This window comes from Canis aureus, chromosome 7 (genome assembly GCF_053574225.1).
Source record: "Canis aureus isolate CA01 chromosome 7, VMU_Caureus_v.1.0, whole genome shotgun sequence".
NCBI lineage: Eukaryota > Metazoa > Chordata > Mammalia > Carnivora > Canidae > Canis > Canis aureus.
This window is the reverse complement of record NC_135617.1, coordinates 17,048,908-17,072,129: the sequence shown is the minus strand read 5'-3', so window position 1 is coordinate 17,072,129 and position 23,222 is coordinate 17,048,908. Positions and strand designations below refer to the sequence as shown.

At 38.3% G+C, this 23,222-nt stretch overlaps 1 protein-coding gene and 1 pseudogene across 14 annotated transcripts in view; one reads left to right on the top strand and one right to left on the bottom strand.

Annotated features, from left to right (window-relative positions):
* KLHL32 (kelch like family member 32) overlaps positions 1-23,222 on the top strand; it is a 234,664-nt gene that overhangs the window by 185,389 nt on the left and 26,053 nt on the right. For 12 of the 14 annotated variants that reach the window (XM_077903008.1, XM_077903016.1, XM_077903015.1 and 9 more), the window contains 2 exons: positions 18,988-19,046; positions 22,209-22,401. In XM_077903008.1, the coding sequence (XP_077759134.1) occupies positions 18,988-19,046; positions 22,209-22,401 (252 nt within the window). Of the gene's footprint in view, positions 1-18,987; positions 19,047-22,208; positions 22,402-23,222 lie in introns of those variants that run through there. The other 2 variants (XM_077903019.1, XM_077903020.1) reach the window with 2 other exon arrangements.
* Positions 17,718-17,818, bottom strand: LOC144317943 (U2 spliceosomal RNA; annotated as a pseudogene).

The window sequence follows — 23,222 nt, the reverse complement described above, 5'->3', positions numbered from 1 at the left end:
CCAGGATCATGACCTGAACCAAAGGCAGACACTTAACCAACTGAGCCACCCAGGTGCCCCTCCTTCTTCAGTGTTTTATAATTTTTAGAGTATCGGTCTTACCTTCATGGTTAAATTTATTTGTAGGTATTTTATTCTTTTTGACACAATTCTGAATGGGATTGTTTTCTTAATTTCTCTTTCTGCTACTTACCATTGTATAGAAATTCAACATTTCTGTATATTGATTTTTTTTTTATTTCTGTATTCATTGTATTGTATCCATCTGTTCATTTGTCAGAGTAACTTTTTTTTTTTTTTTTGCTTGAATCTTTAGGATTTTCTGTATATGGTATAATGTCATCTGCAAAGTGAAATTTTTTTTTAAAGATTTTATTTATTTATTCATGAGAGACACAGAAAGAGAGGCAGGCAGAGACATAGGCAGAGGGAGAAGCAGGCTCCATGCAGGGAGCCTCATGCGGGACTCAATCCCAGGACCATGGGATCACACCCTGGGCCAGAGGCAAATGCTCAACTGCTGAGCCACCCAGGCATTCCTGCAAACTGAAATTTTTACTTCTTCCTTACAAATTTGGATGCATTTTTTTCTAGTCTGTTTGCTATGCCTAGGACTTCAGTGCTATATCAAATACAAGTAGTGAGAGTGGACATCCTTATCTTGTTCCTAATCTTAGAGGGAAAGCTCTCAGCTTTTTCTCTTTAAGTATGATGTTAGTTGTGGGTTTGTCATCTATGGCCTTTATTATGTTGAAATTATGTTCCACCTAGCCCTACTTCGTTGAGGGTTTTTTATCATGAATGTGACGTACTTTGTTAAATAGTTTTTCTGCATCTATGAAATGATGGTTTTTATTCTTTTTCTTGTTGATGTGATGTGTCACATTGATAGAATTGCAAATATTGAACCATTCCAGCAACCCAAGAATAAATCCCACTTGATTGTGGTGAATTATTTTTTAATGTTTATCTATTTTTTTAAAGATAGATTCATTCATTCATTCATTCATTCATTTATTCGTGAGAGACACACACAGAGAGAAACACAGGCAGAGTGAAAAGCAGGCTCCATGCAGGGAGCCTGATGCAGGACTTGATCCCGGAACCATGGGATCACACCCTGGGCCAAAGGCAGATGCTCAACCACTGAGCCACCCAGGAGTCCCGGTGAATTATTTTTTAGTGTGCTATTAGATTTGGTGTGCTAATCTTTTGTTGAGAATGTTTGCATCTGTGTTTCATCAGAGATGCTGTCCTGAGGTTCTCTTTTTTTGTGGTGTCTTTATCTGGTTTTCGTACAGGATAACACTGGCCTCATAGAATGAATTTGGAAGCTTCCTTTCCTCTTCTATTTTTTGGAATAGTTTGAGAAGAATACATGTTAACTCTTCCCTAAATGTTTGGTAAAATTCATCCGTGAAGCTATCTGGTCTGGACTTTTGTTTTGGGGAGTTTTCTGATTACTGACTCAGTTTCACTACTAGTAATCCATCTGTTCAAATATTCTATTTCTTCCTGATTCAGTTTTGGGAAGTTATATGATTTTGGAATTTAGCCAGTTCTTCTAGGTTGTCCAATTTGTTGGCCTATAATTTTTCACAATGTTCTCTTATAATCCTTTATATTTCTGTGGTGTTGTTATTTCTCCTCTTCCATTTTTGGATTTGAGTCCTCTCTCTCTCCTATTTTTTTCTTTTCTCTCTCTCTCTCTCTCTTTTTGATAAGTCTGGTTAAAGATTTGATCATTACAAAGAACCAGCTGCTGGTTTTGTTGATCTATTCTATTGAGGATTTTTTGCTTTGTTTTTAGTTCCTATTTCATTTATCTCTGCTCTAGTTTGTGTTATTTCCTTCCTTCTACTGGTTTTGGGTTTTGGTTAGTCCTCTTTTTCAGCTCCTTTAGGTACAAGTTTAAGATTGTTTATTTGAGATTTTTCTTGCTTCTTGAGATAAGCCTGTATGCTGTAAAGATCCCTCTTAGAACAACTTTTGCTGTAACCCAAAGATTTTGGACCATTGTGTTATAATTTTCATTTGTCTCCAAGTATTTTTTTATTTCCTCTTCGATGTCTCAGGTGACCTGTTTATTGTTTAGCATCATGTTATTTAACCTCCATGTATTTGTGTTCTTTACAGGTTTTTTTCTTGATTGATTTCTAGTTTCATATTGTTGTGACCAGGAAAGATGCATGGTATGACTTCAGTCTTTTTGAATTTGTTGCGACTTCTTTTGTGGCCTAATGTGTGGTCTATTGTAGAGGATATTCCATGTGTACTAGGAAGGAATGTGTATTCTGCTGTTTTATGATGGAATATTCTGAATGTATCTCTTAGGTCCATCTGGTCCAATGTTCATTCAAAGCCAGTGTTTCCTTTTGATTTTATGTTTGGTTTACCTATCCATTAATATAAGCATGGGACTTACTACTTAGTATTACTATAAAGTTCCCTACTATTTTGTATTACTGTTGATTACTTCCTTTATGTTTGTTATTAGCTGCTTTAAGTATTTAGGTGCTCCCCTGTAGGATGCATAAATATTTACAATTGTTATATCTTCTTGTTGAATTGTTCCCCTTATGATTATATAGTGTCCTTGTGTCTTATTATGGTCTTTTTTGAAAGTCTATTTTGTTTGATATAAGTATTGCTACCCTGGCTTTCTTTTTTACTTCTATTTGCATGATAAATGCTTTTCCATCCCTTTACTTTCAATCTGCATGTGTCTTTAAATCTGAAATGACTCTCTTGTAGGCTGCATACTGATGGGTCTTGCTTTTTTATCAATTCTGTCACTCTGTGTCTTTTGGTGTTTAGTGCAATAATTGATAGGCATGTCCTTACTGCCATTCCGTTACTTGTTTTATGGTTGTGCTTATAGTTCTTCTCTATTCCTATCTTCTCTTGCCCTCTTCTCTCTCATGGTTTGTTGACTTTCTTTTTTTAATTTTTTTAAAAGAATTTATTTATTCATAAGAGACAGAGGAGAGACGAGGGGGGGTGGGCAGAGACACAGACAGAGGGAAAAGCAGGCTCCATGTAGGGAGCCTGACGTGGGACTCGATCCAGGGTCTCTAGGATCACCCCGCAGGCTGAAGACGGTGCTAAATCACTGAGCCAACCGGGCTGCCCGGTTTGTTGACTTTCTTTAGTGAAATGCATGGATTCTTTCTCTTTGTTTTTTGCATAACTCTTATGGTCTTTATTTGTGGTTACCACTAGGTGTGTATATATAACATGCATATAGCAGTCTATATTAAGTTGATGGTCACTTAAGTTTGAATGTATTTTTTTACCTACCCCTCCACATTTTCACACACACACGCACACACACACACACACACAAATATATCATGGCACTTCTTTTTGACCTGCAAATTTTGTGCTAAAAAAATCACCTGATAGCTCTGGGGTTTCCCTGTATGTAACTGTTTTATCTTGCTGCTTTTAAAATTCTCTGTTTTGGAGCAGCCCGGGTGGCTCAACGGTTTAGTGCTGCCTTCAGCCCAGGGCCTGATCCTGGAGACCTGGGATTGAGTCCCACCTCAGGCTCCATGCATGGAGCCCTCCTTCTCCCTCTGCCTGTGTCTCTGCCTCTCTCTCTCTCTCTGTGTCTCATGAATAAATAAAATCTTTAAAAAAAGTAAAATAAAATTCTCTGTTTATCACTACTTTTTGCCATTTTAAGTACTATGTGTCTTGGTGTGTACCTCTTTGGGTTGAATTTGTTGGGGGCTCTCTGTGGCTTCTGGAACTGGATTTGTTTCCCCATATGTGGGAAATTTTCAGTTATTATTTCTTCAAATAAATTCTCTGTCCCCTTTTCTCCCTCTTCTCCTTCTGGGATCCCTATAATTCTAATATTATTATGCATGATGGTGTCACTTAGTTCCCTAAGTCTATTTTCATTTTTTATTATTTTTTTCTTTCCTGTTCAGCTTGATTGCTCTCCATTACCCAGTACTTTAGGTCACTGATCCATTCTTCTTCTTCCTGTAGTGTGCTATGTATTCCATCTAGTATACATTTAATTTCAGTTATTGAGTCCTTTATCTCTGATGGGTTCTTTTTACTGTTACTATCTTTTTGTTAAGGGTCTCACTGAAATCCTCTTTTCTTTCCTCCAGTTAAGTGAGTATCTTTATGACCATTACTTTAAATTCTCTATCAGGCTTATTATTTATCTCTGTTTTGTTTATATTTTTTGCTGTGATTTTGTCCTGTTATTTCATTTTGAACATATTCCTCTGTCTCCTCATTTTGTGTAACTCTCTGTGTCTGTTTCTATGTGTAGGGAAAATAAGCTACATCTTTTGCTCTTGAAAATAATGGCCTTATGAAGAACAGGTCCTAGAGTTCCTTGCAGTGCAATGTCCCCTATTCACCAAAACCTGGTACTTTAGGGATGTTTTGAATGCATGTTGTGTATGTCCTGCTGTTGTCACTTATCTACAATGGCCCTCTTTGTCTATTGTGGTCAGGATTTGATACTTGCATTATTAGTAGCTAGTGTGGGACCACCTTAGAATTAAGTTGAGCCAGACCAGGCATTTGCCAGAGATGAAGTATCACTGAACTTTTGGAGAATGTGGGGTGGGGTGTGTGGTGCCAGCAAGGTTTGTGTTGATAGGCGAGACCTATAGCTGCCTCAACCAAGGCAGGCCAGGATGGAGGAAGTGGGCATAGAGAAACATTCAGGGGCAGGTCAAGTGGTGTTAGCAAGGTTTATGTGGTTCTGCTGTGGAAGGGGATCTGGAGCTGAGGCCTGGCTGGTGGGGGCACGTCTGCAAGATGACATGGGATGGGTACTTTTAAGTTATGTGGAGGATGTTGGCACTGTGCTGGGCCCAGCAGGAGATCAATGTATCTAGGCTGGGGATGGGGGAGGGAAATTGTGCTCCCAAACTATTTTGTTCCTGAAAAGTCCCCCAATTATCCCTGTCCCTCCAGCATGCACTCTGAGAGTAGTTAACAATTTTTTCTCCTGTGTACCCCGAGGTGTTTCTCAAACTGCTGCTTCTATGCTGAATCTATGTGGGACTCTTTGTTGTGCTGTATCTTTAATAGTGGGGAATCAGTTACCTCTCACCCTCCCACCCCATGAGCCTAGTGATTTTTTTAAGTTCCAGGTTTTAAAACCCCTGATTATAAGATCTTGTGAATTTTGTCCCCTCTGCTTTTCAAAGCCAAATGATATAGGGATTCATTTTCTCTGTGTAGGCTTCCTGGTATGAGAGTCCTTTCTTTTCCCTCTGTGTGCTATGGAGTCCCTTCCTTCTATTGATGTTCCTGTAAGTCCATTTAGTTCTTGACTATGTCTGTGCCCTTCCTATCCTCTTTGATGTAGCCTCTTCTCTACATTTAGCTGTGTAGAGTCTGTTCTGCCATCTTTAGGTCATTGTTTTGGGTTATTTGCACTGAAGTGGTTGTTACCTAGTTGTAGCTGTAGGACAAGGTGAGCTTAGGTTCCTTCTACTCTGTCACCTTCTTCAGAAGTCCTGATCATACAGTTTTTACTTATGGTTTTGTTATTGTGATGTATCATGTTGATTGATTTGTGAATATTGAACTATCCTTGCATCCCAGGAATAAATCCCACTTTATTAGAGTGAATGATCCCAATATATTGTTAGATTTATTTTGCTAATCTTTTGTTTGAAGAATTTTGCATTTGTGTTCACTGGGGATATTGGCCTATGGTTTTCTTTTTCTTTTTCTTTTCTTTTTTTTTTTTTTTTGTAGTGTCTTCATCTGGTATTGGTATCAGGGTAATGCTGGCCTCACAGAATGAATTTGGAAGCTTCCCTTCCTCTTCTATTTTTTGGAATAGTCTGAAAACAATTAGTATTAACTCTTTAAATGTTGGGTAGAATTCACCTGTGTAGCTGTCTGGTCTTGGGCTTTTGTTTGTTGGGAATTTTTGATAACCAATTCAATTTTGTTACTAGTAAATTGTCTGTTTGGATTTTCTGTTTATTTCTGGATTCTATGTTTTGGAAGATTATATGTTTCTAGGAATTTATCTGTATTTTCTGGTTGTTCAACTTGTAGACATGAAATTTTTCATAGATGGAGCACATGAGTGACTCAGTTGGTTAAGCCTCCAACTTTTGGTTTTGGCTTAGGTCATGATTTTAAGACTGTGAGATTGAGCCCTGCATCAATCTCAGTGCTCAGTGTGGAGCCTATTTGGGATTCTTTCCCTCTTCTTCTCCCTTCTCCCTGCCATTCCCCTTGTGCACAATCTCTCTCTCTCAAATAAATAAATAAATAGAATCTTAAATTTTTTTCTAGTTATTTGTTGCAATCCTTTGTATTTTGGTGATATTGGTTGTTACTTCTCTACCTTCATTTCTGATTTTGTTTGAGTCCTCTTATCTTCTGTATGAGTCAGTCTAAAGGTTTATTGGTTTATCTTTTCAATGAACCATCTCTTGGTTCCACTGATCTTGTCTATTGTTATTTTAGTCTCTGTTTCAGTTACATGCACTCTGAACTGTATTGTTTCCTTCCTTCTACTAACCTTGGGCTTTGTTCTTATTTTTCTAGTTTTCTTTTTTTTTTAAGATTTATTTTATTCGAGAGAGAGAGAGAGAGAGAGAGAGGCAGAGACACAGGCAGAGGGAGAAGCAGGCTCCATGCAGGGAGCCGGACGTGGGACTCGATTCCGGTCTCCAAGATTATGCCCTGGGCTGAAGGCGGAGCTAAACCGCTGAGTCACCTGGGCAGCCCTTTTTCTAGTTTTTTTAGGTGTAAGATTATTTGAAATAATTTTGCTACTTGAGGTACACCTGTATCACTACAAACTTTCCTCTTAGATCTGCTTTTGCTGTGCCAAAAGGTTTTTGACCCTTGTGTTGTCATTTTCATTTGTATCCATGTAATATTTCATTTTCTCTTTGATTTCTTCACTGACCTATTTTTTTTGTTGTTGTTGTTGTTCATTTAGTAGCATGTTGTTTGTGTTTCTGTTTTTTCCATTTTTTCTTCTAATTGATTTCTAGTTTTACTGTTTTGGTCAGAAAAGGTGCTTGATATAGTTTTAATCCTCTTAAATGTATAGAGACTTGTTTTGTTGCCTAACATGTGATCTCTCCTGGAGAATGCTCCATGTGCAATTGAAAAGATTTTATATTCTGCTGCTTTTGGTTGGAATGTTTTGTATATCTGTTAAGTCCATCTGATCTAATGTGTCATTGAAGACACTGTTCCCTTATTGATTTTCTGTCTGGATGATTTATCCATTGATATAAGTGAGAGAAGCAAACACCTTTAAGTAAATCTTGAAGACTTCTCAGCTTTCTCCAATAATCTTTTCTAGTTGTTTAACATCTGCTCTGACAAAATTCTCCCTTGCATTTGAATTAAATTCATTTGTATTCTGCCCATTTTTCCTTCCACTGTCCTCAATAGTCAGGGAGACAGCGGTAGTCTTGGCTTTACAGGACAATGCCTCAGTTATTGGCAATTCATTGATTTTCATTAGAGAAAGATAGCTCATGTCAGGTTTTAAGTGCTCTATAATTAATGAATGAAGTTAAGAATTGGATTAACGAAGAAGATAAATGAGATGGATCCAATAATTGCTGGTCTTATATACCAAAAACATTAGATATGAGTGTGAACATTAGTATATGTAGATATCTTTAGATAAAAACTTCATTTATCTTTTAAGTATATATTTCAATATTTAAGAAAATAACCACCTTGACTATATCTTGTTGGCTTTGCTGAAGAAATTTCAAACTTGGCTACAAATAAGCCTTTGCTAATAGAAGGAACAGATATGTGCTTGACTTGGAAACAAAACAATGATGGATTAATGAAATCAATGTAATTTATCTTTTCTTCCAACTTATATTCCTTCCATTGACTCATTTAGTTTTCATATGTTGTTAATGGATTCCTAAATTTTGCATTGCATTTCTAAGTTATATATGAATTTCTCACAAATATTTTAAAAAATATTTCCTGTTTTCTTAGCTTTTAAAAACTAGTTTTTAAAAAAATACTGCAGTTTCCCATACATATTCTTAAAGGTTTGAAATATTTAACATCTTCTTTAGTGAGGCCTTAGTAAAACACAGAAACTCATCCTAGACTGGCTAAATCTATCATCCTGGTATCAAGCTGATTTCTCTTTCAATATGAGTCTGTATGTTTCCTTTTCCATTTTATTAAATGTATCAACTTATTATAGATCTTATTGCTCTATCACTTTGTTTTTCCCCCACTGTGAAAGGAAATACATTTCCTTTGTTCTTCTTTTGCACTAATGTATGCTGCCTGTGTTAACCATACTTAATGAAAACAATCACAATTTTCTCAGGTTTGTTTCTCCCTACTGTGTACTTGAGATGAAAAACTCACTTCCCTGTGTATAGTACAATACCTTTAATTGGAAAGAAAAGGAAATCACCAGTGACATTTCTAATACCATCAGTTGTCTGCCTCTTTCCTCAGCACCAGCTTATAATAAATCAATTGTGAATCTAACCATGGATGGGGAAAGGTACTAGATTTGCTAACAGCCCCCTTAAAAAAAAAACAAAGCAGGTATATGTCACCCTATCACTGATTTAGAAGTGTTACCCAGATTTATTGTTGCAAATAAAAATGTTTGAGGCTATTCCTTATCCTTTATCAAATAATCAAGTATTTCCAATTTAATTGATGAGGGGATCAGGTCATTGGCATACTTCTGGTAGTTTGCAAGCTTTGCCTGAGGTGAAGAAGTAAGGATTTTAGAATGTGGATTTTAGGAGCTTATTTCTGTTCCATAAAACACAAAATGAATGTCTCTTTAGAGATTCAATATTTCTGGCATGTTCACTGGCTCTGCATACTCCCTCCCCTTTCTCTGTCCATTTTGGGGTCAGGACACCTTGAAACCTGTCCATGGTTTTTAAAATGAAACAAGCAGAGATGAATTCAGAAAATCAGGCTGTATGGATATGCCCATTAGCATTTAATTTAAGATGTTAGAGATAGTCAAATTTTACAGGCTCCTGTAGCATTTGACACTGTGACCCAATTCACAAATGCTCTACATCATTTCTACTTGAAATTCACAATACTGAAGCAAAAGAAGCATTAAATATTCTGTCGTTGTGCTTTAAAAGGTATGCCTTCCATTGTGAGGTATTGTTTGTGAACTACTAAAAAGATCCCTTTTTTGTGAGTGAAAATTAATCCTGAGCTCGTCTGGCAGAACAACTTACCTTTTCATTTTTGTCAAATGGCACCAAGATAATGGGAAGCTAACCACAAAATTAGTGCTTTAAAACTATAAACATAAGACAAATGCTACTATATTTATTCAAAAGTGGTATTTAGTGCTTTCCTGATTCTCTTGGTGAATGCTACATCCTTACTTAGTCTTGTGCTGGTTCATAGATAAAAAGATTAATTCAGCAAACACACTTCCTACCCTCTAGGAGCTGACAATCAAAGAACTCTTCAGATATTTCATTAATGAAAGAACATTTGTTAATGCTTCTTTAACTCCCTAGAGGATATGTTTATTTTCATCTTGATTAAATTTATATGAAGCTTGCATTGCCCCATTTAAAATAACTTTAATTTTTTCAAACCTACTAAAGGGACTTTGGCTTTTCTAGTATTCATTAAAATTAGAACAATGTAAATTTCATAAACATTTTTTAAATGCTATAGCTTTAGCTTTTCTCTAGGTTTGTAAATAATACTTTACTTGTATCTAAAAAGTCACATACAAAATATTGGTAATTAATATGGGGGTGCAGTAAAGGCTGGCTTATGGTATCCTGAGGTCACAGGGCATGTGGGACTTGCTCTGCTTCTCACTGGCCAGGAGATGCTGAGCAACTTTCCTATCCTCCCTTAGTCTTCTTCCAGGCTAGTGTGGACTGACAAAGGAGAGTAAGACCTACATCCTGAATTGGGACTCACAGTGTGGTAGAGGGAACAGACTCTTCAACAAATGATTATGGTATTCTGGGTGATAGATATGAGGATCGAAGTCTTTTCTCAGGGACAGAAGTGGTGTAAAGCAAGGAGGACTTAATGCGGGTTTCACGAAGGTTCATAGCACCTTCATCCTAACTTGGCCTTAGGTCCACTGGCTGCTTCCCATTTACTCATTAACCCTTCCCTTTCCTTGTGAGTGGGCTTCATGGTCCAAATATTTCAATAGTTCTCCTGCCATCTAGCAAGCACTGGCTCTGGACCAACCCAGTGGTCCACTTTATCTGTGCCTATGCCAAGACAGCTAAATCCTGTCAACTGGAAGAGGCCCGTTGACAGGAGGGCTTGGGTGGGATCTGCTCAGCTCTCCGAGTCCTCTTTGTGCCCTACACTAGTGTCCTTCCATCCTCGCTACCCCTGCCCCCCTCAGCTCCTCCTCAGCCACCCTTCACTGCCTGGAACTTCCTCAAAACCCTCACCCCTCAGACTCAGAGACAGGACCTTTTCTTCTAATTTTTGGAGCAAATATCAGAGAGGAGGGTCTCACAGCAGATCAGATGAGATGAGATGAGGCAGAGGAGAGTGAGAGGAGACAGATGGGCAAGAGGTAGATGGAAAGAGACCAACGCGGAAGGTTGGGAGCTAGTAGGGAGGAGGGTGCAGAGGAGGGGTCTGAGGAATAAACCTGAGAATGTGGGATGGGCAAGGTCAGAGGAGGAGTGTTAAATCAAAACCAAAATGGAAAGGGCATGGTGAGAGGTGCCCAGTACTGCTGGGACATCACGGTCCAGAATATTCATTTTCTCTGTAATTTTCAATCAGGAACCCCTTGGTAACTTTAGTGAAAGTAGCTTTAGGGGAATGGAAGAAAGTAGAAGCAAGAATGTGGTAGCTTGGGGCATGGAAGGAAAATGACGAAGTAGAAAGTGCAAGTATAGGTCAGAAGCTGGGATACCATCTCAATTTGGTTTCCTAAGTTGGAGTTTACCCGACAACTTTCTGATTCTTATGCTCCACCTACCTACCAGGAGAGGATGTGCTGTTTTGTTTTTAGGTACACACATACTTTTTTCAGAAAAAAGAATAGGAAGGAAAGAAAAAGATGGGAGTTTGGCTGAGAGAAGAGAGAGTAGCTATCGGGAGAAATCCAGAGTCAAAGGAGGGAACTTTTTTTAAAGGATGCAAGTGCATTAAGCATACTGGTAGATAAAGGAAAGGAGAGAGCAAAATTGAAGGTGAAGGGAAGGGGTCATTCTTTGGTTGGTAAAGGCTAAGCGTATCCTCTAGGAATGGTGCAAAGTCCATGGGACACTATGATGACAATAGGCACAGGGTCTCAAACAGGCAGGAGGGATTTGGACAGGAGAAGGGGAGACCCCTCAAGCTCTAATCTTGGAAGATGAGGGACAACTCTAGGTGTGGACCTAGAGAAGCTCCCACATGAGGGTCAGGAACCTGAGGAGGTTCCTTGTTGATGGAATCAAGTGAGAAACAGGGTTGTCTGTTGAAGTTGTGCTATGTCAGGACCATGTAGAGGGTCTAAGGGAGGTGGCCTTCCAGGGCAGGGGTGGAGGTGGGGGGCAGGGGTTGGTAAAAAAGCCTCTGAGATAAAGCAGAGGGAACTGACATGTTTTTAAAAATTAAGTGTCAGGAGATCCCTGGGTGGCACAGCGGTTTGGCGCCTGCCTTTGGCCCAGGGCGCGATCCTGGAGACCCGGGATCGAATCCCACGTCGGGCTCCCAGTGTATGGAGCCTGCTTCTCCCTCTGCCTGTGTCTCTGCCCCTCTCTCTCTCTCTCTCTCTCTCTGTGTGAGTATCGTAAATTTAAGAATAAATAAATAAATAAATAAATAAATAAATAAATAAATAAATAAAAATTAAGTGTCAGAGCTCTTATTAAGGTTGGAAACAGCAAAATGATGGTGACCCAGTTTGTACATTTCTGTTTTTTTTTTTTTTTTTTTGTATACTCACTAAAGAATGGAGAGGGCCGATCCTTGGATTCACTCAAGATGGAAGGTTTTTAGGCTGTGAATAGTCCAAAGGATCCTATTGGAAGGGTTCAGCTTGTTGGGTTAGGTGAGTGTCAAGGACTTAAGGTTTGCTTGAGGGAGAACAAATGTGTGTCTCAAGTAAGTACATGAGAGAGTATCTGTCTGTCGCCCCTGCGGGCAGCTACCATATGAGGAAGCCACCGGCCTGCTGGAGGTTTGGAGCTTGAAGATGTGGTATGTCCACTTAAAAGTTCTTAGTGACCTGCTATCCCCTTAAGAATGAAATTTCTTCTTCATTGCTTTAGACTCTTACAACCCTCTCCAGCCTTTTCTTTTCTTTTCACTTCTCCCCCAGCCTTTACTCTTCCCCATCTGAAAAAGACAAAAACAAAACCACCATAGTATTGCAGTGAGATGAAACCAAACAGAAATGACCATCCACAATGCTTTTGAAGGAGCCAAATGGCTAACTAAGTATATAAACATTAAGATAAAAGAGCTAAATGGCTTTCAAGCCATCACCTTCAGTCTCCAAAATAATTAACAGAGGTTTCATCCTAAATGGACTTCCCTTTATTCTGGAGAAGTAGCACTTTGTTTACCCTCCCATTGCTGCTCAGGAGATGAGGCTTAAAGATGTTAAATAATTTTGATAGATCACACAGCTGGTATTTGACAAAGTCAGAATTTGATCTCTGTGTCTCTGGTTTTTGAAAACCATGCTTTCCCCATAAAACCGTACAATCCAGTTGTTTATCGCTACAATAAAGGTCTCAAAAACAGATGCTTACATTGTAAAAAGAATTCCCGAATGACATGACTGAAAGTCAAAGATATACTGAAGAATTGTCATTCCTGGAGACTTGTTTAGATCAACGATCACTTGATTATCTTTAATTGTTTGACCACTTTCTCAGGGCACAAGAGATGAGCCACAAAATAGACATTCTCTCCTTTTTGTGGAGAGAACAGTCTTTGTTTAGGTGATCCATTTGTGTCTGACCAGATGGATCTAAAAAAAAGGTAGAATAAAGAGGGAGCTGAATTACTTTACCTAAAAATATGGGAAATATGTCATTTTTTTATTTCTAAGAGGAGAGAAAGCTAAAGCTGCATCATGGAAATGGGAAGTGGTGAAAGAATTTGATGGCAGGAGGGAGATTAAAGACTCAACAAGAATACAGCAAGCCAGGACACTAGAGACAGGTAGAGGTGACCTTGAGAGCTTAACTCTGCTTGGAACGTGCAGAAATCTTTGGAGGCAAGATTTCACCTTTCTATAGAATGAGGAATGGGAGTTGGAATTTCATTGAGATTTTTAAAGGGCAGATGACATCTGCATTGTGGTGGATTTTATCTTCATTTATCATCGCACTTATCTTAAATAACACATGGTGCATTATTTACATGTTTTGCATCACAAGTTTGTTCTCTCTAGGTGACGTAAACATAATTTACAAATTTATATTTTCAAGTGCATCACCCTTTCTTTATAGGTATTTTGTAAATTTGAGACTTTTCTTTACGGATTTTGAGTCTATTAATTACCCATCCATTTGTGTGGTTTCCTCAAGTGTGACAGAAATAATATGGATAGTAGTTTTAATTTGATGCATGGATTAAGTATGCTCCTATTCAAGATGCTAATTCAGTAGAAAGATTCTTTTACCGTTTTTGTAGTGTTATGAACACTAAAAATACGGACAGTCTACTGTGTAAAACTAGGTAATATAAAAGTTTATCTTTCATTGTAAATTTTATTTATTGTAAATATTCCCATGGTGTCCCTTTTATTAAGGACTAGTAATGAGTTTGGCTTTTTTAAAAAAATGACTAATGTGAACTCACACCCAATGCCAGTCATTCATTTGGTAATTAGACAAAAAGTGTGAAGTTTTAGTTTTTTGAGAATCAGCTTATTTAGAGAGGCGAAGCTTTAAACTATTAAAGAAAAAAAGCCTTTGATACCTTATAGACCAGCCAGCAATCTCATTCTTAGAAAAAAAAAATACTAAAAAAAAAGTTAAAAAAAAATACTACTTTCAGACAAAATTCATTCCTTAATTCAATATTCTATACTTCATTATATTTTCAATATTCCATATATACTCATTTGTACTTTTTATGGAAATGATAAGAAACTCCCATAAATAAACTACTGCCGCACTGTAGTGAACTTCCTCTGTGTGTGGGTTGCCTTTAAGCTGTGCGCTCTGAATCCAAAACCTGTGGGAGAGATAGTGTCATCTCCAGTTTGCATAAAAGGAACCTGAGCCTGGCTGTGTTAAATTCTCTCACAAAGATGGTCCTAAAGGAACCTGTGCGGGATGATGCCCCAGCCCGTCCTGAGACTCTGCCCCTGGACCAGCCTAACGCTGGACCCTGCAGGCTCCAGGAGAGCTGCAGAGAACTTGAGATGGTTTTCCGCAGTCCTCAGTTGGCAGAGTTCCAGCCTGCAGTGTCTTCCCTGAGAGCGCGGACACGTTCAGTTCTGTGCATTCCACTCCGTCCTTCTAAGGGTACAAGTGCTGTATCATGTACTGTAGGTTTCTACTAAACAGTGTAGTATAGAGGACTCTGTATCAACAGATGTACTTTCTCTCCTTGGAGGAAAAAAATAGATAGAGCCCCTGACTTGACTTACCCTGACCAATATACATTGAGAGCTGTTTTCCTAAACCCAGTATTATGTAGACATTGTCAGTATCGACCAGTTGCTGCTTTTGAGCACAGTGAGTTTGGGAGTCAGTGACTTGCAGTAGTGGAGACAAAAATCGCTTGTTTGGCAACCACCTGTCATCCTTTCTTCGGTTCGCGTTCATCCATTTGTCACCACGTTTTGTGAAGAGCTGAACAGGGAAGCTTAAGAAAAATGCTTTACTCTGTCTTGATGATAGAAAGCATTTCTCATTGCTGGTAGCATGGTGGTAACTTTTCATTCCTTCTGGCAGTTTTTAAAGACTTATTTGACTTTGGGGGAACCTGCAGTATATCTTTAAGTCACAGTTCAAAAGTATAAGACAGGGTTGTTCATTTTCAATTTTGGCTGAAAAGTCAACTTGGACTGTGGCACTTCAAAGTTAGGGAAAACTTGGCTTTAAAAATGGATGCTGATACGAGATGGCATATTTAATGACAAATGTATCTATAGAAAGCTGTTAAGATGCAGATTATCCCCCCCTGGGGTGGGGGAGGGAGATCAAAACTGCCAATCTATGAAATGTACTCGATAGAGGGAGGCATAGAATCTATCTTTGCAAGTGCTTTGATTGCAGGGGACAGTATAGCAGCATGTGGCATCATAACCCAGAGCAGGCAAATCAGCTTGATGACTTTCAAAGCCAGGAATACTGCTGCAGGCAAGGGTACTCCAGTCTAGGAGAAATTAAAACATATAGAGACTGTTATTAATTCCATATCTATTTTTGTATAGTCAAATCTGTATGCAAATCCTTAGCATCTCATTTCAGCAGATTAATCTAAAAGTGAAGAGTGTTATGTGAAGAGAATGTAATGATAAAGCTCTGCAAATAACACTGCTAAAGAAATGTGGGCCACAAAGTTGGATGCTTTTTTGAAATTTATTTTTTGTATTGAGAACAAATGGTTTTTATTTATATGATCATTTGTAAATTATTTCAAAGGAGGAAAGCAATAAAACCAATTTCTAAGGTTCTCCCTTGCAATCCTGACTTGGCAAAAGTTACAAAACTAGGTTTTTAGGCACCTCCTGTGGTTTAACATTCCAGAAGTAATCAACCAAATAACTAACTAGGATTTTTATTTTTACTTTCACCTAGTAACCCAGTATCTCATTTTTAAACATTGTCATGTGAGTGAAAATTTGTATGTAAGGGTAAGGAATCTAATTACTGCGTGCTGATTAAGGAGGGGGGGAAACTATTACAAATGCAACTGTAGAAGAGAGTAAATAATAAGTCTGAAGAGCATGAAGATAAATTGTGTGCCCTGCCTAGGAGAGAGGTTGTAATAGCTACATTCTAATCCATTGGTTGTACATTTAATCTATAATGGGCAGAGCCTGATACATATAGTAGTGTAAATATTTTCAAATAGTGTCATAAACAGATAGTTTACTGCAGTAGATATTAATTCTGTCCCATATTTCTAAAACAAGGAGAGAAACTGTCAAAGTTTTGAAATAATGGGTGGGAGCTTTACCCTCTGCTCCCTCTCATTTGGAGAAATGATTATAGGTGAGCTGGACATTAATCTGGTGGTTATGGCCCAGATCAAAAGCACTTGGCAATCATTTTAACCCTGAAGACTTGTGAGGTCTCAATAGATTTGATTATTCTTATGTAGTTATGCTAAGAAAGAATGATTGGACATTCAATTTTTAATCAGATAAGAAAAGGAAGGTTGGGAGGAAAAAGCAAACATACCTCTGTGTTTATTTGGACATACATTTTGACTCTATGTAGGCATTTCAGCCTCTGCTTGCTTAAGTGTATTTTCTTTTCCTTTGATTTTATTTTAAAATGAGACATTCAATAAGAAATGCAGAGAAGACTCTTTGAGGGCAGGAAGCTCATTTCTCTCTGTTCTTTGTGAATTTACTCTGCAGATAAAGCTTTCATTGATCTTAAAAGTAGTTGCAGGCTTCAGAGAGAATTTAAAAAAAAGCCCTCCAGTTAATAAAAGCCATAGTCAATTAATATGAAAGATATGATCTCCTTATTGGGGTTGAATGAGAGAGTAATGATTGGCCTGGACAGGTTCCCTTTCCCTTTATGTATCCATTAGTATTGATTGGTTATTCAGCTCAGTTGAGGATTGTGCACAAATCCTCTGGATTCTCATTGACTTAATTCCTGGCCACAGAGTTGATGGTAGTGACTTATTCTAAGGACTGAACCGTCAAAGCAAAAATTATACTGGGCAAAGTTAAGCAGGCAGGGAAGACTTTGTTCAAGACTATTGCAATAGGGGAGGGAGACCAGAATGCAGTCTGATATCAACTCCTCTGAAGAATAAGAGGTAGGAGGGTTTCGAAACACTGATCTTGGGATGCCTGGGTGGGTCAGCAGTTGAGCTTCTGCCTTGGGTTCAGGGTGTGATCCCAGGTCCAGGGATCAAGTCCCTCATTGGTCTCCTTGCAGGGAGCCTGCTTTTCCCTCTACCTATGTCTCTGCCTCTCTCTGTGTGTCTCTCATGAATAAATAAAATCTTAAAAAAAACAACACTGAACTTTATGAGAAAAATACTGAAGGAGCTTTGGAGGAAGGTTGATCAATGTGATGTATTGAGCATATTCAGCTCCCTCTGATTTTGTAAATGTTTTTCACTGTAATTAGGCCATTTGTGTTTGCTGACTGGCACCCATCAGAGTGAGGCTCCCACCCTCCTGCATAGAAACTGGGAGATAGGAACATCATCTTCCTTGATGATTATATTTCAATGGGATGGCTCCTAGGTCTTTGAGGAAGTTATTCCCAGGTTGTACAACTTGCAAGAAGCTTCTTAAGTGATTTGTATCTCGCGGAGGTGGAGAAAGCATTTACAGGGTTTCTAAAGTTAAGTCCTTTAAGATAAGGGATGTCAGGGGCCTAGAGATTGAAAGATAAAGTAAAGTTGAGTCAAACTGAGAAAAATGTTAAGGCTGTTTTGGTCATTATTGTAACAGTATACACTTTTTGAATTCAAAAAATTTCAATAGAAAAGACTTTTAGTCTGGTTCAGTTTGAGATCTTTATTGCAAAATTAGCTGCTTCTTTGTGATACTTATGAAAATGTTGCTCATTTTATTTTATTTTATTTATTTTTTTTTTATGTTGCTCATTTTAAATGAGCATCTAGAACTATATAAAAAGCACTATTTCTACACTTGATCTTAGCCAAAAGGCCGAGAAGCGATTAAAAAGCACTATTTCTAAGGAGATTTGGGGGGGGGACGTTCTCATATTCTTGCTATTTTCTTACCTAACATTTAATATCTCCTAGTGTGATTTTCTTATAGTCCTGTTTTATATGGTTTTTAGTTTTCCTATTTGGTGGTAAAAATTAAAGTAGAATCAGTAATTTCTGGGTTTTATAGGGTTCGCTGCACACCACAAATGTGAAAGGAAGCATGAGGACAGATAAGAGAAACTTTGTTAGAAATGTGATGATTTTTTAGTGGTTCTTGATTAAGCAGAAGGTCTTGAGTCTTGGATCTAAGCAGTTGTCAGGAGGCTTTAGAAAAGTTGATAACAATACCGACTGTGTGCAGTGCTCTAGATGTGTGCTGTCCAATATGGTCACCCATAGTCACATGTGCCTTATTAGAGCACTTGAAATGTGGATAATCTGGTTTGAGATGTGCTGTGTCAAATATATATTGGATTTTCAAGACAATATGTAAAAAAAAGAATATAAGGTACCTCCATAATTTTTATATTAGTTTCACACTGAAATAATAATATTTGGCCTATGTTGAGTAAAATAAAATTTATATTAAGTTTACTTTCAATATTTCTTTTCAGTTTTTAATGTGGCTACTGGAAAATTTAAATTTGCATATGTGACTCACATTGATGGCTCCCATTATGTTCTGGCTCTGGCTCTAGATTTCTTTTGATAAGTCATGTCTTTTCTTAGATATAGTTCCTCCAAAGAGTTATCAAGATATCACTGTGTTTGTGTACAGAAGGTTAGAGCTGTAAAATTGCCAGTTTAGCTAAGGACAAGAATTTTCCATATAATTCTGTCCTGGGCATAAATTTCATAGAGACTTGTCCATGTGTGTTTTGTTCCTTCCATACTTTGCCCCTCATTCTGGCCATGCAGAGCAGCTTGCCAGAATTGGGACCTCTTGGTAATCTCAGCATACTTGTTGCTTGCTCTCAATTGAATTGCTTCTGAAATGTTTCTTGAAAATGAAACTGCTTCAACAATAAGCTTCTTAATTATGTCATGGGTTCACCACGAGGGTATACAAACAGATCCTCAGCAGTAGCTAATTTTCCTTTAATTGTATCTCATTCTTACGTTGGAATATCCTATTTCGTATTCATGAAAGCTCTAACACATGTTAATCCATTCCAGGTGGGGTAACTAACACAGCACAATATCAGAACAGACTAATGGTATATGAACCGAACCAGGTAAGAATCATATAAGAAAAACTCATTACCTTAATTAAAATGAATTTTAAAAGATTTCCACAGTCATTAGTGGTTGAAATGCCAAGTCTATACACACACACACATACATCCTAAACTTATATAGAGAAAAGGAAGCATCTGGATCAACTGCCTTTTGGTTGCCTCTTTTTTCCTCTCACAAAATTTTAGTTCCCTTAGCTTTATGCTATACACTGTGCTTAACTCCTTCAGAGTTTTGGATGATGTAGAAAAAAGGGGAGATATGTTGATGAGGTCAATGCCCTTTATTTCCATTATCTCAAGGGGCTGTTCATAGTCAGAGGCATCCAGAGAAAGGATTTTGATTGACCTGTTGTATGTCCTTTTAGAAGATTATCATTTCAAGAGGGGAACATGCTTACTGTTTCATGACTGCCAAATAAAATAATAACTTTTACTTAACTCAGTGTAGCCAAAATGTCTTAGCTCATTATCTGGGACAAGTCTGAAGTATCTGGAAAGTGTGAGGATGTATTTTGTCTAACAGCTGGTGCCTGAACTAGTAGCATTTTGATGACATCTGGCCCTTCTTCTGCTCACTTGCCATTGACCCTCAATGAGTCTTTTGTCCCCAAAAGAAGAACTAATTTTGTTCTCTTTTCCTTCTACCACAGTATCTGTGGCCTTGGCAAATGTTTTTCAGAATTTCACCATTTCTATGATTTTGGTAATATAAATATTTTTCATGATGGTGGCAGTATTCCAAAATGATTTGATATGGAGATTTAATATCCGTCAGCTGGAGATAATGGAACATGGAACAACAGGTTGGCTTTGGCAGCCTGGGTCAGGATTGGCCACCAACTGTGTGTCCTGAATGACCTCAGTCGATTTGGTGTCTTTTTATTTCAACATGATTTGATTCTGAATTTAACGAAGGTGTTTCTCTCTTTGCAAGTGTGTTTCCTGATGTCATTAGAAGCTGTAGATTTCAGAGACCACATGTCCATGGGCCAGATGTCTCAAGAGGGATCATTAATTGCAGTTGCTTGAGTTCGGTGCACACGTGGTTAAAGAGGAAGAAGGTGTTAACATTTCTCAAATGAGTTCTGTTTCATGTTTGTACACACATGCTCTTTTTAAAAATTCTACTGGCATATTGTTTACGGTGGGTACTGGCAAACATCACATCTGCTTGCATCTTGTTCAGAATCTCAATAACTCTATCATTCAGCCCTGGTGCTTATTTCTCTTCTAGGCCTTTGTGGAGAGTCGATAATGCCTGCCATCTGCCACAGAGCACATCGCTACCTGCCAACAGGCAGGCTGGGGTGACCTCTGCTTCCCCACTACTGATTAGTATTCACACGCTAGCTTATTAGGAATGACCCCACTAGGCCTCTCTGTTTCTTTGCCTTTGCAGTGGTTGGCGGCTCACCTGGCAGGCACGGCAGTGAAGGAAGCTAAAGATATAATCAGGGGATGCAGGCAGGCTTTACAAACCAGATGGCGTCCACAGTCCTGTGGCAGGGGACTGGACTGCTAATGCAAACGCTGATTCCTAATACTGGGATGGGTTGCCTCATAGAAAGCACCCAAGGAAGGCATCATCAGAGTTTTGAGTTAAATCCACTCATGTGAAATGTATTGAATATATTTCTTCATAGAATTATCTGAAAGAAAGGTTTGCTATTTTATTAAAAAAGACATTTGATTGGAACAAGATTCTTCCAACATGTTTAAAAAGGGGGGGAGCAGATATATGCAAGCCTTTTCAAACTGGACAAACCACTCTTTTTAAAGTCTTATCTTTAAAAGAGAAATTAGAAATGAGCTAGTAGATAGGCCTTTAGTGAATGGACCAATGTTTATGTAAACTTTTTAAAAACTTATTCCTTTACAGCTTTGTGAACTGGTGAAGTTCTATGTATTAGAAACATCGGATGATCTATCAAAATCCAAATTTTTCTTGACAAAAGCAATCTGGGTTCTTCCTGTAGGTTAGTGTTTATGTACAAAGGAAATAGTTAGGTTTACTTACCTGTCCATTACTAAAGATTTAAAATTAAGGTCATATTTGATTTTCATCTAATTTTGCGTTTTACATTAGATTTTAGAAAGGAGCCATATTTAAAAGGAATTAAGCATGTCTTTCTCATTACTGAGAATGACCAGAAAACAAATAGTGGACCTTTCATCATTCCTGAAGTTGTATAAAATTTGGCCTTCTACCAAAACAAACCTATGCCTAGAAATAACTTTCCCAGTTTGGTAGGAGATGTGATTATAAATGCGTTAAAATGGGCTAATACTAAGACAGCATGGGACTTTGTTGTGAAACCAGATCTTTGCTCTTCCATTGATCTTGGGAGGTTAATTTTGGAAAGAACAGCAAGGTTATCCCAGCCCTAGTTTATGTAGAGGCCTTGGGTAGCCAGTGATTATTATCACAATAATTTTTAAAGTGTATATTTATTATGTGTCACTCTTATAAATATTTTATGAATTTGATCTTCATAACAAGCTTGTCAGGTAAGGGAGGACTCTCCCCACTTTACAGATGAGGAAACAGGCACAAAGAGGTTAAATAAATTGCTCAAGGTCACACAAAGGTTATAAACTCAGACATTCTGGCTTCAGGGCCTTTTTTTTTAAGATTTTTTTTTTTTTTTTTTTTTAAATTCATGAGATACATAGGCAGAGGGGCTTCCCTGTGGGGAGCCTGATGAGGGACTCAATCCCAGGACTCCGGATCATGACCTGAGCCCAAGGCAGGTGCTCAACCACTGAGCCACCCAGGGCCCCAAGAGCCTGTTTCTTACATCATTATACCTAGCCATGTGCTTTCACTCTTAAGCAATTTGCATGAGTACATTCTCTCTATTGGGTGAGAGAACCATCATGAAAATTTCTACATTCTCGTGTGCTTCCCTTATAAAATGCAAATGCCCTGTAAAATGCAACCCAACAAGAGGAAATGCCTTTGTAAGTTGCAAAATAAAGTTGGAATATTTGGTTCTTCTGTAGTTGTTCTCAGGTAACAAAGCCATACCTTTCAAAATATGTAAACATCATTCCAGTAGAACGTGATGGACAAACTAGAGTCCCAGCTACTAAGGAGGCACTGCTGTTTTCTGCTGTGGAGCTCTCCTATTAACAGAATTCACCTGCATTTCTTTTCAGAATAAATGGATAAGCCGTAGTCCCATGCTGCAGAGAAGGGTCTACCATTCCATGGCTGCTGTTCAAAGAAAGCTTTATGTTCTTGGAGGCAATGACTTGGACTATAATAATGACCGGATCCTTGTGCGGCATATAGATTCTTATAACATCGACACTGACCAGTGGACGCGTTGTAATTTCAACCTTTTGACCGGCAAGTACCTTTGACTAAGTCAATCAGGAAGAGAAGAGATTCAACAAGTTGCCACACTTGTTTTCTTATACGTCTTCACAGCATCTCTAAATACAAGTGCATGGTGGGAGAATAACTTTCTCATATTAACCAGAAAGGTGCATATTATTTGTCTCACAAAATGTGACTCTCAGATGATCAGTCTAGTTTTTCAGGGCCTCCGCTACTTTCTTGTGTCTTCTCACTTGGTTGAGAGAGGTCTGTCAAGCCATTTCTTGGCAATAAATATTCACACAGGAACTTTGACACAATTAAGAGGAACCAGAGAACTGATAACTCTTTACAGAAGCAATTTATCTTTTTTTTTTTTTTTTTTCGCGTTTAGTCCTCTTTGATTTATTTTGAGGTCAGGAGTCTGATCTTCATTATTTGTTACTGTCAAATACGGGTTCTGTCTATATTCTCCTAACAACTAAATCTCAGGCCAGTTCTGTGCACAGGGTTTGGTGGTGTTTCTGGCCACATAGCTATTCAGGCATTACCCAGGGCAACACTAGGTACGGACCCTCCTCATCCCAAAAGGGAATAAAAGAAAAGCAGTGGACAACTTACCCTTAACGTTTTTTGTTTTTTTTTTTAAGATTTTGTTTATTTATTCATGAGAGACAGAGACAGAGGGAGAGAGAGGCAGAGACACAGGCAGAGGGAGAAGCAGGCTCCATGCAGGAAGCCCAATATGGGACTCAATCACCGGTCTCCAGGATCAGGCCCTGGGCTGACGGTGGTACTAAACCTCTGGGCCACCCGGGCTGCTCCCTGATGTTGCTTTATAGAATTGAAAA